This window comes from Otolemur garnettii, unplaced genomic scaffold (genome assembly GCF_000181295.1).
Source record: "Otolemur garnettii isolate 467f Iridium unplaced genomic scaffold, OtoGar3 scaffold00005, whole genome shotgun sequence".
Classification (NCBI taxonomy): domain Eukaryota; kingdom Metazoa; phylum Chordata; class Mammalia; order Primates; family Galagidae; genus Otolemur; species Otolemur garnettii.
This window is the reverse complement of record NW_003852400.1, coordinates 857,379-875,863: the sequence shown is the minus strand read 5'-3', so window position 1 is coordinate 875,863 and position 18,485 is coordinate 857,379. Positions and strand designations below refer to the sequence as shown.

General features: G+C 45.1%; 1 protein-coding gene across 1 annotated transcript in view; it reads right to left on the bottom strand.

Annotated features, from left to right (window-relative positions):
• The window catches only part of LAMB4 (laminin subunit beta 4), a 99,883-nt gene that overhangs the window by 40,195 nt on the left and 41,203 nt on the right, over window positions 1-18,485 (bottom strand). The window contains exons 14-16 of the mRNA XM_003782586.2: window positions 8,353-8,538; window positions 6,267-6,382; window positions 5,404-5,524 (exon numbers count right to left, since the gene is read on the bottom strand). Coding sequence (XP_003782634.1) covers window positions 5,404-5,524; window positions 6,267-6,382; window positions 8,353-8,538 — 423 coding nt within the window. The remainder of the gene's footprint in view (window positions 1-5,403; window positions 5,525-6,266; window positions 6,383-8,352; window positions 8,539-18,485) is intronic.

Sequence of the window (18,485 nt, the reverse complement as noted above, 5' to 3'; positions counted from 1 at the left end):
CTGAAGCTGGTTTGCATGGCCATTTACTTCAACCTTCCCAGACTTGCCCTAAGTGTCCTTTGACACTCCGAGCTGGCAGAATTTCAACCCTAGATGATTTCAGTTGACCCTGGAACAACACAGGGTCGACCTGAGCACGTCCAGTTACAGGCAGATTTTCTTCCGCCTCCGCCACCTGCGAGAAAGTACAACCAGCCTCTCTTCTTCCTCCTCCTCAGCCGACTCCATGGTAAGAAAATGAGGATGAAGACCTTTTTGATGATCCACTTTGACTTACTAAACAGTAAATATATTTTCTCTTCCTTATGATTTTCTTAATAACATTTTCTTTTCCCTACCTTACTTTATTGTAAGACTAGAGTGTATGTAATATAACATATATGTAATATATACAAAGTGTGTGGGAGCTGACCGTTTATGTTTTTGGTAAGCTTTTGGCCAACAGTAGGCTATCAGGAGTCACATCTTTGGACAGTCAAAAGTTATAGGAGGGTCTTCAATGCAGATGGGGATGGCACCCCTCGCCCCACAGTGTCCCCTGCTCCTCCTGCCCCTTGCCTCATTCTCTCTGCGTTCTTGGCTTATGCTTGTCAAGAGGCTTATTCTTGCCTCTCACTCCTCTTCTCAGAGCAAATAGACCCCAGCAAAGGGTAGGCACCTGCTCCCTCCTTCCTGCCTCAAGAATCCATTCTCAGGGGAATGGCCACCTGTCCTGGACTCTTAGCCTTAGCGTGAGAGGCATCCTGCTGCCATCTCCCCTGCCCGGGGAACCCTTCTGCGAATGCTTGCTTTCTTCAGTTCCTGCCTCTCAACTGACATTTAAATGTGCTACATCTCTGCCATCTGCGAAATCACCTCCTTGACCCCATGTGCTCCTGGCACTGCCCGGTGCTGTCTCTGCCCTTTGACCCCTTGACAGCCAGATTCCTTGAAATACCATTTCCCTGCCATCCCTACTGCCTCCTCTCCACTCACTCCTCACAGCAATACAGCACTTCTCCCCAGCCCAACCCTGAATGTTCAGGTTCTCTCATCAGCCCCCTTCTTACTCCACAACTACCTCCCAAGGGACCTTGGCAACCCCCTGCTGCCACCTAGGCTATGGGACCTGAATTTACATCTCCTGTGCACCTCAGTTGTGGGCTCCAGACCTGCACTGAGCTAACTGCCAACAGGCTGTCCCACAGTCATTACAGACAGACACACCGGAAACTACTTTCATTTCCGTGACTGTTCTTGGTATAGAATGCCACCCCTGCCGAGCTGCTTGGTAGAGAAAACTGAAGGCGGCGTCTGTGACACCTGCCCCTTCATCGAGTGTTAATTACTCGTAGTCACAGCCTGGGCAGCGCCTCCTCTTAGATGTGACCAGGAGGCATCTCTTGCTTTGTTTCCCTGCCTCTTCCATAATTCAGGCCACCTGGATTACTACACTGGCAGCCCCACAGAGGTCCCAGCCTCCACCCGTGCCACCCCCAATCAGTTTTCTACACCACAGTCACAGTGATCCCTTTAAATGCGGTTTGTTTGGATAATCCCCATAGTAAAACCCTTCAGGTGGCTTCCCATTGCCTCAGGATAAAATCTAAACTGAGAGGCTGCTGTCCCTCTCCCCCCCATCTTCTCAGCTCACTGGTTCTCCAAATGGGGGGCATCTCTCCCCTCGGGAACATTTTGGAAATTCTTGGGGGTGGCTTTAGAAGTCACAGTGATTGGGAGGTGATCTGAGTGGCATTTAGTAGGTGGGAGTCAGAAATGTGAGACATTTTCATGAAACAGAAGATGATACCATGTCCCCAAAAGCTTTTGAGCATCTAATAAACATCCGTGAAGGAGGAAGCTTTGTTTATAATGGTCTGAGCTGGGCGCCTAACTCTACTTTTTAAAACTTGTCAACATGTTCACAACGCACCTGTCCGTGGCTGCTCATATGCTGTGATTCCCCAGATCTGACCATCTCCCCACTTCATTATGTCTTCTGGCGCAGCCAGGCCCGGCCTGCGCTGCTGAAGTCCAGATCAATTCTTCATTGATTATTTTCTTTTTATTTCTCCTCTGTATTAATATTGGCACCTTAAGTTGATGTCATTTGGAGGTTATATGTATTGGTAGGCTTCAAATGTCATGTCAGGATAGTAAAGAATGTTAGGAAATATTTGTAATAAAAAGGGAAGTTTGGGGCAGATGAGGAGGATGAGAACTGCTGTGACACCGTGTGAGTCACACTGCGCTCCGAGGACCTCTCACCCTGTACTGTTGCCACCTGCTCTTCTGTGTCCCCCTTTCACAGAGACTGGTGGATGTCCTGTTTACATCTGTGCCTACCACAGTGTCTAATTTATACTAAGTGCTTCATAAAAATGTGGTTGAGAAAGATGGATATTGACATTTCTATTATTGTATCTATTAAGTTGACGCTGAAAGGACGGCATTCTCCAGACACAAACCAAGTGAGGAGAGACAAGAGAAGGCCCGATGGGCTGGGGTTAGGGGCCAAGGGCAGCCAGCCAGGGAGTATTTATGGCTACTGGCATGTGTGGATCTAAAGTTGGCCATTCAAGAACTCACAGATGGATCAGGTGACCAGAGTCCCTGTCAACTACAGGATTTTGTAATGCTATGACGCATTTCTTTTAGAAACCTCTAAGTACTTTGTGTTTACCAAGTGTAGTCCATACCACAGTTTCAAAAGAAGAGTGGCAGTTTTATATTCTAGAATGACTAATATTTTTGCACATACCATATAATTGGTGACTAGAAACAAATTTCAACTGCCTTACTATGTTTGCCAAATAAAAGGCATTGTGCAGAAGGAGTGCTCATGGTCGAAAAAGGTTTTATTTGGTCTTGTTGGTAATGTTAATCTGGCAGCAGAGAAGGATGAACTTCAAAAGAGTCAAGTCCCAAGCAGTCTAGGGTCTTATTTCTCAGAGCAGCGAAAGTGGTAGTGTGTGGCATTAATCATAATAGTCCATAATAATGAAATGTGCAACAACTCTCTCCTACTGGACATTTTGGGTCAGGGATGACAGCAGACACTGGAGTTGCTTGACCTGGATTCTCTTTGGCAGGCAGGAGTATTCATCCTCCAGGTGCCGTGGCATTGGCTCCTAAAATGTTCACAGGTGTCCCCCTTCTCAGAAAACTGCACTCAAGTACTTGGTCCAGGAGTTTCTGGACTCACTGAGGCAGGGGTGGGTGACGGTCTGATGAACATGTAGCCAATGACTGAGGTGCATATGGCTTCCCCCAGGGGGGTTCAACTCTGAGGCACAATCCCTGCTCCCGGCTCCCTGTGGGGTCAGACTAAAGCCATGCTGCAGTGGAGGTACAGCCTCCCCTCCCCTGTCCTCTCCTATTTCTCCTACTACCATACGCCCAGGCTCACGCCCTCAATAAATCACACGCACCATCCCAGAACCAGTCTCAGCTTCTGCTCTTATGGAATCTGATCTACAACACGGATCTAGGCCTTTTCTGAGGTTTCTGATAGTTTGCAAAGATCAGATTTCTTTCTTAATTTTTATTCAGATTTCAGGGTTTATAGCTATGGATAAGAAAATGATTGTTTGAAATTAAATGGCTAGATTTCAAAATTAATTTCAAATCATTCCCTTATTGCATCTCTCAAACACTATTGTAATGATTTTATTTACATGTCTGTCTTCTGTATCAGGTAGAAGAGGGTCAGAACTGTATTTTACACTCCAGGACCACCACAGTGTCTGGCTGGGGCCATGGGTGGTGCACAGGTAATTGGGACAGATGCATTCAATACAGCTTCAAGAGATAATCTTCGGAATTTACACAAATTAAATTGCATAATATAACACATAAAACACTTTAAACCATTATTGTAAAAATATTTAGGATGTGGATTTAAAATGAGGAGTACCTTGGCCGTTACACCTTTGAGTTTCATGATGATCACGATGATCTTAGTGATCCCGGATTTCATTAGTTTCTTCACTAATTTCACTAGTTTCCACACTTTGAAACTTTCTTTACTTTGCCTGGGTTCCCAGATTTTAGCATTTTCTTCCCCAAATTAAATGTGTTGGATTTGCTTTTCTTTTTATATGGCACACGTTGGCTCATGAGTACAGTCCTAGATAAAGCTCCTCAGCAGAGAAGATGAATTATATGGAGGGGGAAGTTATGCTAGTTTACATTTTTCATTTAAGAATTTGGTTCTGTGTCCTACTTCATTTCTACCATAACATGATAGAACCTCACCTCAACTCTTACACAGCTGTCCATGTACAACCACTCAACTCTGCCTGTTACCTTGACAGCCGCCATATAGAACGTGTTAGCACACAGGCCTGGCTGTGTTTTAATGAAACTTTGTCAGGCTATAGTTTGCCAACTGAATTGGTAGATTCTCACAAATATTCACAACTGCAATTTTGACAAAGCAATTTGATTTTTATCCATGAAACTACCTTTTAAAAATCCCACACAATTCTGTTGAAGGTGGGATGAAACGGATACTATCATACTTTTCTAGTGATCTTGAAAATTAATTGGCGAGTGCTTTCCAGAAAATATTTTGGAAAGAGCCAAATATATTACCTTGAAATATATTATTTCAAGAGACATAAAACCTTGGTTAAAGTTAGGAGTGCATTTAGACATATAGTAAAGTACAGAAGCAACTGACATGACCACAGATAAGGTAACAGATGAATAAGGTGAATAAATTCATTTTGCCCCAGCTCTGCTCAGTGAGAAGCCTGGGTCTGACGGGCTGCCCAGAGTGAGAGGTTTAGAAGGCGTGCCTAAGGCCCAACGCTGGGAAAGATTGAAAAAGTCACTCAGGAAATATTTTGCATGGTTCCTTACATGATCAGAAGCCTACATAAGTATCAGAAGAAAATGCTTATGATAAAATGTGAAGGGAAAAAAATTCATATATATAATTGTATGAGCACTCTGATTACAGCAACACAAAAGCGTAGGATGTACACAGTGGGAACTTACAAAATGCTAATAAGGCAAGTGGTTGGCTTTCTATTCCCCACCCTGGCCCCACCCCTCGCTGTGCTCTATGTGGCCAGCAGGCTGCAGGGGCTCAGAGCAGGGATCTGGAACCGAGCAGTGCGGCTCTCACTCCTGATCCATCAGCTCTGTGACCCTGTACCTCAGATCCATCACCAGTAAAATGAGGATAGTACCCACCTCACAGGGTTGCTGTGAAAATTAGAAAATACAACACATAAAACACTTCAAACCATTACTGGACCATCCTGTTATGCAAGACTTGCAATTACTGTCAAGTGACTTTCCTAATTAAGTTAATACATTTATATTTTTCCAGAAACATTTCACCAAGGAGTCTAAAAGTAGAATTATAACGGTGCTCAGTTGAGAATGATGCATCCTCAAAGCTATGATACTTACAGAATCAACCAAGATGTGTGAATGAGTGTGGGATTCTCCTTCCAAAGGCTGAGAAAAATAGACATCTATGGAATACTGTACATCTGGTTCTAAACAGATGGGTGTGGGAAGCAGCATGATTCTGCATTAAGAGAAATAGGGCAAAAATTCAGTGACAAAAGTACAATCATATTCTCTAAGTGTCGGGAAGTGGGTCCCACTGTGGGGCTGGGGCCAAGTCGAGGTCTAGACCAGCATAGGTGCGTTGGCGGGATGGTGGATTCACACACGGGTCCTCAGTGGCTCTCCCATAGGACTGTGACAAATAGCAAAGTCTTAGAAACTATCGCCATGGGTTGTCATGAGAGCTCTGGAGAAAGGAGGGACTAGATACCCTTCATTCTATCTGTTGTGCTGGTATCAGAAGGGTCTCTGTTTAATTTTGCCCCACACATCTCTGATAAGGCAGAATGAGTGGCCTCAAAATTAGTAGCTTTGTACCTCATAGATTCTCAGCTGGTGAGAGTACCCAAGCTGAATACTTTATTCTTATTCTTATAGTATTTTACTTATTTACATTTTCAAGCCACTTGGGGACTGGAATACTGGGTTGGAATCTGGTTCCACTACATAACAGCCTTGAGCCTTGGGCAAGTCATTTAAGTATTCTTCTCAATTTCTTCTTCATCTGGTAAAGATAATAAGATTGGCCCTGCCGAGTTATGAGGAATAAATGTGATATTAGATGTACAGCATAGTGCGGCACACAGTAAGTGCATAATAAATGTAATGGCCTCCTTCAATATGTCTCCCCTCCTACTTAGTTCCCAGATACAACAAACCCCCAAGAAACCTTCAATGTTTGAGGTCAGGTCCAAGTGTACCTGGCAGCTGCTGGTAAGGCAGAAGATTGAGGCTTCGGCTGTGGAGTCTTTGGGGCGCAGGATTCACTCCCTCCAGGGGGGTTAACCACAAGCTGGACAGCCCAGTCAGCTGAGGACTAGACAGGCAGGGCATGAAAACATGTTACTGGGAGGATGTAGCAGACGGTTTGCACTCACTCAATATGGATAGGACATGAACTGAATTTGCAACCCACAGGCCACTTGGACAGTAGAGCTTTGGAGTTGAAAGAGGTCTTAGAGGTTCACTCTGGGCCCAACTCTCAGGTGTCTGAACTGTGATCCAGGTAGAAACAATATTGCTTCTCATGCCTGTATCCTAGCACTCTGGGAGGCCAAGGTGGGTGGATTGCCTGAGCCCAGGAGTTGGAGACCAGCTTGAACAAGAGCAAGACTCTATCTCAAAACAAAACAAAACAAAACAAACTAGCTGGGTGTTATGGCAGGTGCCTGTAGTTCCAGTTACTCAGGAGGCTGAGGCAAGAGATTTGCTTGAGCCCAAGAGTTTGAGATTGCTGTGAGCTATGGTGCCACAGCACTCTAACTGGGGAACAGACTGAGAGTCTATCTTAAAAAACAAAAACAAAAATAAAACAAAATCAAAAAGAACATTCTTTCTGGCTACAGCTGTAGTTCATGGGCCTGGAAAAACCCTAACCCTCCTGACAGGTCTAAATTTTCAACCCCCTTCTCTCAAAGAGTTGATAAATTCATCATGTCCCTGGATCACAGAATAAATAATAACAATTTGGAATCCTTCACTAAAGGATATACGCACACACATTCACATGCATACATACACACAGATGCTAATTAGTTATATTCTGGAAGTCTTATAATTTGGAAAAGCTTTTTAAAGTTTTCAGGGTTATACTCTATGGATAAATTAATCTATTAATATTTTTTCCTTTTTCCTTTTTTTTTTTGAAACAGAGTCTTGCTTTGTCACCCTCCATAGAGTGCTGTAGCGTCATAGCTCACAGCAAACTCAAACTCTTGGGCTCAAGTGATCCTCTTGCCTCAGCCTCCTAAGTAGCTGGGACTATAGGTACCTGCCACAATGCCTGGATATTTTTTAGAGATGGGGTCTGCCTCTTGCTCAGGCTGGTCTTAAACACCTGACCTCAAGTGATCTACGCACCTCAGCCTCTCAAAGTATTGGGATTATAGGCGTGAGCCACATCCAGCTTAATACTTTTTCTTTTTTCCTTTCTTTCTTTCTTTTTTTTATTTATTTTTTTGTTTGTTTAACAGGCCTGGGCTGGATTCAAACTCCACCAGCCCTGGAGCACATGGCTGGCACCCTAACCACCGAGCTATGACGCTCAGCCTCTGTTTAAATGGCTTTCTTATATTCATCAAGTCAAAGTACAGTGAGCTGTCTTGGCTTTCATTTTAATTGAGAAGTGGAGAATTATGTTTCATCAAATATAGTCCCTAGCAGAGCTTTAAAGCCTCTAAGATCACACCCCTCTCCAGTTGTAGAAAACATTTTTCGAGGGAAAGTATCAGTGGGTTTCAGATTACCAAAGAAAAGGTCAGGAACTCCTGCTTTAGATCAGGTGTTTTTCTGATTGGGTTTCTAGCCTGTCTGAGGGATTTCTCCCTGGGGGCGGTGGGGCAGCAGGAGAGGGGAGGCAGCAGGGGCGTCTGCTTTCTGTCCTCCTGTTGCAGGGTGCTATCCAAGTGCCAGCAAATTCTTCTGTGGCATCGCCTGTGGGTCTGACTCTGCAAGTGTGTGGGTTTATTAAAACGTTAGAAACAAAGCCCCAAGAGGGCAGGATTCTGTTCTTGTAGTTGTTTATTATCGTATACGAACATCTAGTCACCACTTCCTTAAATCTGGGACCATAAATATGTTACTCCATCTTTAGCTCTCTCCGTGGGATAGAGCACGCCTGCCTTCAGTATCTCTAGGAAACCTCTTGCTTCATAATGCTCTCCACAGGTTTTGCAAACCGTTTTATAATGAACCTTTTCTAGCAAGGCTGAAACCAAAGTGCTGAGTTTGAGAGGATAGTATTTCTGTCAGTTTTTTACCATTGCAGAAGTTGGAGTTAAGGGATACCTGGGCTTCATAGCGGATGGCCACAGTGAAGTTCATGGGGAAGGGAATGTTGTTGACAGCAAATCTCAAGCCAGCCCCAGAGAGAACCCTGGCAAATCCAGGTCCAGTCCATGCAGCAGGGTTCCCAGGAATTGGCTCTCGTAAAACAATGTGAACAGTAGGTCTCTGGCCAAAAGTCGCTGAGCTCTGAAACGGGAGAGGAATGTAAATAGCTTTGCCTACAGTCCAGGCCTAAAAGAGTACAGGAAACAAAACAAAACAAAACAAAACAGAAGACGCTGCCCTCCTCCCCATAATTCCTGCTGTGTATATGATTCTCCTGAGTCTCAGATAAATTATTCCAGCCAGGATACAGTCCAGAATCCAGAGGAGAAGGATGTGCTGAGGCTGCAGCTTTGGAACACATGTTGCTGTATAGAAAGACCGATTTGGAAGCGGCGCTGGAAGCCACTTTAATTTTAAGTGCTCCACTAAAGAGCTGAGCAAAACCCACATGTGATGACCTCTGGTTTTCTCAGATATGACTGTGAAATTCTGGCCAAAATATAGAAGAAAAAGAATATTCCCATGTCTACTTTACAGATTTTGCCTAATTGTGCATGACAATGAGAAAACCCACACGGATCTGTTTTCGAGATACTTCTCCCATGCTCCTTTTCTGTCTGCTTGGGGGCATGTAAGTCCAAACCTCCTAACACACTTGCCTGAGCAGATTCCCTGTGGGTCTCTATGCCGGATGTCAGCCCCAGGCCATCTGGACCCTGCTGATCGTACCTCTTTAATTACTTTTGCATCTGCCTCTTCCCTCTCACAGCCTCCACTCAAATTCCTCCTCGTGTTTCTTTTGCTTGTGCTGCTGCAATAGCCTCTTGGCTACGCTTTCCTCTGTCTCCCTGGTCCAATTCATATTACACACCACTGCCAACAAAGCATTTTAGACTCTTTCTGACTGCCAACAGAATAATGCACAAGTTACTTAGCCTGGAGTTCCAAGTTGCTCTGTGGTCCACCTCAAACTGCTCTGTTTGATGTTTGTTTAGTAACAATTAAGAGGCAGCCTCTGAATTAGGAATGCAAAGATAAATAGGATAGAGTCCCTGCCATAGAGGAGATTAGAATCTTGCATTAAAGAGAGTAATGTAAACCAGAAACTGTTCCACCACGTTTGGTTTTAATAGACAGAAGTGTATGCAAAGTCATCCACATGTAATGTTTTTGCAAATATTTAAGAAATAGCCTCAAAATCAAAATCACAGTAGACACTGCAAGTTCCTCTCCAGACCCCCTTTACTTGGCTGGTACATCCAACCCCCAGATGCCGTGTGTGATGCTAACTACTCCCAGTTGACCCTTGCTCTGGAGAATTGCTCTTTCACGTATCCCCCCACCCCCACCCCCAGGGAACTCACAGCCAACAACTAACTCAAACAAAGGTGTCAAAAGGCTGGTCCTCTTGTCTCAAGGGGCAGGACAACTTGGCATGCTATTTATGCTCTTGAGCTTCTCTGAGGACCAATCCAATTTGTTTTGCCTGAGACCACTTCTTACTCTGCCCTTTCTGTTTCTCTGTCTTCTTTCCTTCACTCTTTCAAAGACTATTCCTGAAGAACTGTCTTAATAAATCACAGGCAGCTGCCTCTCATCTTATCCTCTGCTTCTAAGGCCCCTGACCTGAAACAGTAGATACCAGACAATTTACCTAAAAGCAGATCCTAAGATGCAATTCTAGGGGTGGCTAATTTGCTGTTCAGCTGGTAATGAGGACCCCAGGGTGTGATATGGTACTGAAGATCCCTGGCATGCAGTAGTAGTACGACTGCTAAAACTGTCACCTGTGGAGACTGGATAGGACAAAAGGGGATGTGAAAGCACTGACTGAGCAGTATTTCTGGCACTGAAAAATATGAGACATAATAATTATAAGGATTGCGGAAATGGGTGGCTGTTAGCGAATGTCTTTGATAGAGAAAATGACAAGCTCAGGTGATTTATTAATCATCAGTTTAAAGCAAAGGATGAGAATCAGAGGGCCTCCTTGGGGACATGTATCAGGAGATGCTCATCTCAAAAGCAGGAATGCTAAAGCAGTGGTTCTCAACCTTCCTAATGCCTCCAAATGCCACGACCCTTTCATACAGTACCTCATGTTGTGTTGACCCCCAACCATAAAATTATTTTCGTTGCTACTTCGTAACTGTAATTTTGCTACTGTTATGAATTGCAATGTAAATATCTGACATGCAGGATGTATTTTCATTGTTACAAAGGGGTCGCGAGTCACAGGTTAAGAACCGCTGAGCTAAAGGCTACTCACAAGATTAAACAGCAAAAGTTGCAGAACTTCAGGGAAGGCTGATTATCAGCCGAGGTAAGTTACCAACACAAACATGTAGACTTCTTGACCAGCCCCAGATTCTTTGACCTAGCATTCTGGGGTCAGACCCTAGAATCTGCATTTTAAATAACTCCCCTGGTAATACTTATGCACAGTGAGATTTGCGGACCATCGATCTGTGCCTCGGGATAAGGGGAGGAGTGTAGTTGCGCATGCCCCGCTCTGCTCTGTCAGGTGGACTGCAGACTGAGAGAGCCACTTCCAGCACGGAGTCAGAGAAGGCTCCGTGGGGATGTGGTGCGGGAACAGAGGCGTGCATCCTCACAGGGAGGTGGGGGAGACATGGGAACTCGACCTCAGGTTCTCCTGAGCACTCTCAGACTACAGATGGGACCCACTTGCCCTTGCTGGAGAATAGAGCACTCTCAGACTACAGATGGGACCCACTTGCCCTTGCTGGAGAATAGAGCCACCATTCCACTCCACCATGTTGCAGACCAGGTCAAGACCGCACAGGGTGTGAGTGGCTGATAAGCAAAGGCATGTCTTCCACAGATCTGCCTGTACTGCCCCACCTGACCACTTGCTCAGTAACTAGGGGCGAGTCTCAGCATGGTCTGAGTGGGAAAGTAGTGCGTCTCTGAAAGCGATTATGACCCAGGAACTATGGGTCTGTCTGACACGTACCACCAGCTACTGGGAGGGCACGCTGCATGTGGGTTCCCAGGAGCAGGATATGAAACTGGATAGGGAGAGTTTGTTGATTTGGGGTCACCTGTGACATAGGATGTAACAGCCTCACTAGAGTCCTGGGAGATGGATCTTGTATGTTACTCGAGTAACTATTGGAAGCTTGACAACAGTTTGGCCCTGAAGAAATGAAGTGCAAGCGGCAGAACGGCTGTAGCAGGCGCAGAGGAGAGGATGCGCAATGCCAAGAAGAGGAAGTACTGGAACGGATCTTTCATCCAGACCAGAAAACCCACCAGCTGACTATGTTCCTGGGCTGGAGGACTCCATCTGCCAAGACAGCAGGAGCAAGCTGGTTGGGAGACCACCAGCGTCACTGCGAAGCTGGGTGCTGACTATCCTCTGTGGGTTAGTAAGGTTACGACATGCTGTTGCAAAACTGAGTGCCTTACTATCAAAGTTCGGGCAGTAGTACTTGGCTCTCAAAAGCAGGATGTGTGTAATTACTACTGGGCAGCAAAGCACAAATTAGAGACAAGGGAGACTGACCCACAGGGACCTTCTGTGGAGATGATGAATAGAACATGGTGTTCCTAAGAGCAAGATGATGGATGATCAGTCAAGAAAAGCATTATTTAATATATATCATCATATGTGAGCAGGTATGAATCAGCTGAAGGCAACGTCAACTGCAACCATGGAATGCCATGATCTTTTGCCAAGTTTCTGGATCTGGACCACTTCTCAGATCCCTGAACCCCTTACTGAATGAGAGATCGGGTCCCAGTGAGGAAGGTCTCCTCAACATCACAGCAAATGTGATTCTCTTGTTTATTCTCCAGAGAGAGCCATGATTATTTACTTCTCTAACTGTTAATGTTAGTGGACAGAGGATCTGCGTCAATGCTGATAACCCTGTACTCCCCCAGTCAGGAGTCCCCTGTTAGAACAGGGTCATGTGTGGGTCAGGCAATAAATGGAGGGCTGGTCTTGGCCTCTTTCATAGTGAGTTTGCTGGGTTACAAGAAGCATCTATTGACAATTTCCTCCAAGTCCTGAATATGTAATGGAAACGGACCAGCTTTGTGGTTGGCATTGGCTCTTTGATCTGTAGGTAAGAGCTCTTATAGTAGGAAAAGCCAAGTAAAAGCCTGTGAAATGAGCCCTCATCCTACTTACCCCCTCTTACTGGGCCACAATGGTACATGAAAAGCAACATCACAAATCAGGGGCATCCTCAAAGGACCACTGTCAGGACTTAAAGGATGAGGGGGCTAGTGGTTCCCATCAATCCCCATTTAATTCACCAGTCCTTGGCAGATGGAAGTGAATTGCCAGACATGTAACTAAATTGCAACCTCACCTGCAGTTGGTGTTAGATAGAGTAACTTCACTAGCATAGAGTACCTGTCGTACATGCTGCGCAGCTATTGATGTGCAAAAATGTATTCTTTTCCATAATTGAAAAAGAGCAACAGTCTTACAATATAGCTTAAAAGGATCTGAACCATCCAGATATTCTATAAAATATCACTAATCTCCTGTGTTGAGGGCTAGTGAAGTGGGTGCCTTCACCCAAGGTAATGTGTGGTCTCTCATGGTGACAAACAGCCACTCCATAACATCTCCTCTGCACAAGGGACCCACTTTACACAAAAGAAGTTCGGTAGTGGTCGTGTGACCTTGGGATCCATCGCTCCTACACGAAACTTTGGTACCACCCACAAGATGCTGATCTGGGATGGCAGTGGAGTGGGGCCCCTTAAAGAGGCAGTTGCAGCATCATCTTTACTAGCTGGGAAATGACACCCCATGAGATGAGCAGCGTTCTTCAGGACATTATGTGTTCCTTAACCAACAGCCTTTACATAATGTTGTGACCCAGTAGGTAGAATACATGGGGTTGGGAACCAAGTAGGACTAGCCATGCCCACCATCACTCTCAGTGGCCATGGGAATTTGGGCTTCCCATCATTGTAACTTAGGTTCTATGGATCTAGAGGTCTTTTTTTTTGTTGTTTTTTTTTTGCAATTTGTGGCTGGGGCTGGGTTTGAACCCGCCATCTCCAGTATATGAGGCCAGTGCCCTACTCCTTTGAGCCACAGGTACTGCCCAAGATCTAGAGGTCTTGATCTTGGATGGGGACAAAGAATTCCACTAATCTTTAAGCTAGAGCTATTGCATGGTCATGTGGGCTCCTCATGCCAAGAGACCAGAAGTCACAGGACTGCTGAATTACCTAATGATGGTGGCAGGGGCGGGGGGTACATAATAAGTGGCACTGAGGTGATCCACTAGGGCATCTCTTGTACATGTGCCCTGATCAAGGTGTGGTAAGTATGGACTCCAAACCCCAAGGGATGAGGGGATGAGTCATCTCACCCAAAAGTGCTAGTTGAAGATGAGAGGAATCCAGAGTGGGTGGAGAGGTGTGAGGGAGACAGTCGCAGATGTAGCCGTGGTACCTAACTGTGGCAGCTAGAGGCTGTAATTTTTCCTACTAATGTTCTTTTATGAATTTCCCCAGAAATGATGACCCTGGAGAAGCCATGTCTGCATGGAGGGAACTTAATATAAGAAGCAAATGCACAGGGACAGCTTCATGGCAGTGCAACCTGTGTAGTTCTCGAGATCCTGCACTCAAAAGGCGCATGGCTGGTATAACACCTTTTTGTCACCATCCTGAAATAATTAATAATTTTCCTTTGAACTTGATTTATAAGTGAAGTCTCTTGGGACGATGGCATGTACACAGGAGCAGAAGAGATGCACAAGTGTGTCTGCTTCCTTTTTGCCTCTTTGACACACATTGTACACAATGGCCCACAGGTACATAATTCTAGCGGCTTACGATGCATGAGAATTCAGTGAGACTAAAAGTCGAGTATTTGTGTGACCGAGCAGGGGTGCCAGTGTTGCCAAAAGCCAAGCTTTCCGTGCAAACCAGAACTTGCTTGGAATGCAGAGAGAAGACAAGGCCGTCTAAGAAACGTGAACAAGCAAGGCACCCCGGCCCTAGTGCACCTTTTATTATTCATGCGACTTCCTGCATTAGCCAACTGCTCCTTACGGAAAGGAGAGAGAAAGATCAGGCAACCCACGGTTCCTTTTCCTTTCAGCCCTTCTTTGCTCATCAGTATGCTGAAGTTAGAGTGTCAGGAGAACACAGAGCAAGAAGTGAAACAAGAACAGCTGAGTCCGTTCCGTGCAGCCTACCCACTGTTCCGGAAAGAACAAAATACTTACGTACATATGTGACTACAAAGTGACACAGGGGATAGGAATACAGATTTAATTTAAGTGTGTCCAGTACTCCTAAGTGTGAAGTTAAAATTGACATTGCATGACACAAAGATTAATGGTAAAAGTCATGCCAATAATTGAAAATTTTAATCTGCAGAATGATATAAAACATCAAATAAGAAGATGCTCCAACAGGTTGAGAGAAAGACCATGAAAAAAAGAAGAAAATTTTATATTTTAGTGCTTTTGATGGTCCTGTTCCCTGATGTTTGAACAGGTGACCTGCAGGTGGGTCTGAGCATGCAAGGAGTGAGAGATGGTAGATGCCCATGGTCTGGCCCCTCTCCTGGGCCAGTGTGTCATCTGCCATTTCCTGGCATGTTGGCTGCTATGGCTCACGATTGCCCCCTTCTCCTGAGATTGGCCTTGGCTGAGAGCCACCTCACCTGAGTGGATTCCCACATCAGTCTTGCTAGTCCACACCATTGATTGACTGGTTTGGGAACACAACGGGCCAGCCCTGTGCCTCAGGGGCAGATAGCATTGTGGGGCAATTTAAGCTTTGGAGCTTCCTGGGAGGATGAGGCCCTAAGCCAGACTTTACCCCAGGCCTTGTCTTTGCGTCACCATTCCTCATTTCCTGCCTGCTTCCTTCACGCCCCTGTAGGCTTTACCTAATGGATGCTCCCTCAGTGAAATACATGTACTTGCACCAGAATCACTGCTGTGATCTACTTGCAGGGTTTCAGCCTAGGACAGAGACTTTGTACATACCCACGCATGTATATAAAACTGAAAAAAATTTACACCAAAATATGACCTTATTACGTTTTCTTCTGTTATGCCGAACTGACCCACTACATTGATTTCATGGCCTACTTACTGATTGGGTGGCTGGCAGTTTGAAAATTACTGCTCTACAAGACCCCAGAGGTGGGAAACAATGAATGATGCCCAGATGTCAGGGTAGGGAATGTCAGAGAAAGACAGATCTGAATTGAGCCTTAAGGGTTGAGGAGTTTTCCAAATCAGTAATGCACAGGTGGTGATTTCCGGCAAGAGTTGGAAGAGTGTGTGTTTGGGGCAGGGTTTCTCCAGGTGCTGTCCTGAGCCACGTGTATCAGAGTCATCTAGGAGTGCTGAGCAGGCATGCAGATTTCTTAGCCAGGCTCAGATTCCCTGTCATAGCACCTCTAGGGTCAGGCCCTGGAATCTCCATTTAAACAGACAGACTGCCCAGGGGATACTTATGCACAGTGAGATGTGAGATCACTGATCTGTGCCACAGGGATTAGAGGACAGGAAGGGTGACCCATTCCCCAGTCTCCTCTTACAGGTGGAATTCAGCTTGGGAAGAGGGCTGAGGTTTTAAAGTGAGAATCATGACTAGACCAGACTTTCCAGACTAGAAAGTCAGAGAGGGCTTTGACTTTCTAGTGGGTTGGTGGCGTGGGAATGGGGATGGGACGTGGGCACAGACACAAGTACAAGAAAGAGCACAGCCTTGATGCTGGGTATGTGGGGACCACGTAGCAGGAACTCGGACCCTGACAGCTGGAGATACTTCTTTAATCCGAATCCGTTCATGTTCTATGTGGCTTTTTTATGATACTTAACCCGCCCTACCACACATTAGTTGTTTGTGCACACGGCTCACGCACCTCCCCCACAACTAGCTCAAAGGCAGGCTCCCTGTTTTCCTTCATTCCACCATTTCATTCACTCAAGCAGGTCTTGTATATGTAAGGACCTGTCTCAGGGCTGGGACGGTGAGCCAGACAACCATGTCTGCTTTGGTTCACTTCTACAGCATAGTCGTTGGTGCACATGCACAAAAAGACATGCTCAGTAAAGATCTCATGTAACTAACAATCAGAGCAATGCAGCAGTGGACAAGCAGGCCTCAGTGTAGTGACTTGGAATGAAGAATAGCTGAATGGCTCTAAGGCCCTGGGGAATTCTTGGGCTTCTGAAACCACTGAAAGCCAGGCCTAAGGAGGTGGTATCTTTCTGGCACTGGCACCAGCACTGTCCAACCTCCACTGCCTCAAAGTCCAAGGCGTAGCCACAGCATCGGCCCACAGGCCACCAGCAGATCCTCCTCTCTCCATGAATACTGGGGCCATTCCTCAGCACTTTCCCTCTCCCCACTGAAGTGGCCAGAAATTATGACTTCACACTGCCTGACTCACCAACCGTGCAGCACCCAGATTTCTAGAAATTTTCATTTTGAAAGACATTAAAACTATTGAAGTTTCTCTCCAGAGGCTCTGGTTACTCTGCTTTGGGCCCTTCCTCTACTCCATTTCTATTCATGAGGGTAATGAGAGCTGACTTTGAACATTCCCACAGGCCAGGCAGGGTTGTAAGTGCGTTATTCACTCCCGACAGACAACAATGGCCATTAATGAATGGTTTACCTTGCTTTGCCCATCGGTGTGTATGCTTTGCTTCTGATTGCTCTTCAGTATTATATTTCCTTTGTCAATTATAAAATCACTTCCTGGTTGCTGGAAATACATATCACATTTAGGCCAAGCTGTTGCTAATATCTTAAAAAGAAAAGAAAAGACAGTGTAAGTAAGTAACCATCAAGAATATCAACTCCAGGTAATCATGAGTCTCACCTGAAAACCTCAGGAGTAAGTAAGGCAGATGATATATAATTTTTTGGTTTTCTGTAAATATGAGAAATTTGGGGGGGTTCTTGGTTCTAAGATCGCATGTTGGGGTTTCTTTTTACAGGATGCTATACTAGCAAAATCCTAAGCTGGGGAAACACTCGATTCTTACATGCAGGTTTTATGATGTTTAAAAAAAGGATAAATGCAATGTTTCAATGTTAGATGTCAAGACAAGAGTTGAAAGAACTCAACAACAGGTGTGGCGAAGAAATTCAAACCATTAGTAGATAGTGCAACTGTCGACGCTCTCTAGCCTGGTTGTTCTTGGTTCCTACGGTTGGATTTTGGTCTTGTAAGTTCACGCGAGAGCTCATTTCAGGACAGCCAAACTCCACCAGCCAAAGTAAAGGAGAGAGAACTCTCATTCATGCAACTCTGATCTCCTTGGAACACGAGTGTTCATGGCCTTTTCTTTTTCATCATCTCTTTAGTCATTTAGTGAAAATCTCTAGTTCTGTTTCCCAGTGTTCCCTGCATCCTGGATAAGGGTGTCTCCTTCATCAATGGAAATATTGTTGGTTTTACAAAAAGGATTTTTTTTTATTTTTTAAATTTCAGATTCATATGAGTGTAGAAACAATTTGGATTACGATGTTTGTGTTTGTTAGGAAAGGTCCCTGTTGTTGTGCCCCTCACCCAGGACATGTGTCATATACACGAACATTGGGCCCTTGGGTGAGAAAGCACCGATCCTCTCCCTGCTCCCCCACCCCCACCCCAGCTTGAATTACATAGAGTTTACGAGATTTTTTAATTTTTTAGGCACTGCAGTTGTTTGTCATGAACTTGTACCACGGAGGTCAGCTGTGGCCGGCTTCAGGAACCCAGTTTACTTTAGCATTTCCTAACCCGACCCTCAGCCATGCTCTCTGACCAGCTCCTGGGCCTCTCTGTGGGAAGGACCCTGTGGATGGGCCGTTACTAGGATCATGTCTATTTGTCCTTTTCCTCCACCAGTTGTGTTCATCTTGGAGCACAAAACTACAAATTATTCCACTAATATTATACAGAAAGTATATATTATGGACTTGGCACTTATACTCTATTACATTATATTAAATTCTATGCTACCTTAAATTCAATCAATATTAGTTTGCTGGGACTTTAAACCATGTTTACTCTACAAGTTGTTTGTGTAAGAAAGTAAACCAAAGCTTCCCCAAATGCACAGGAATCACCC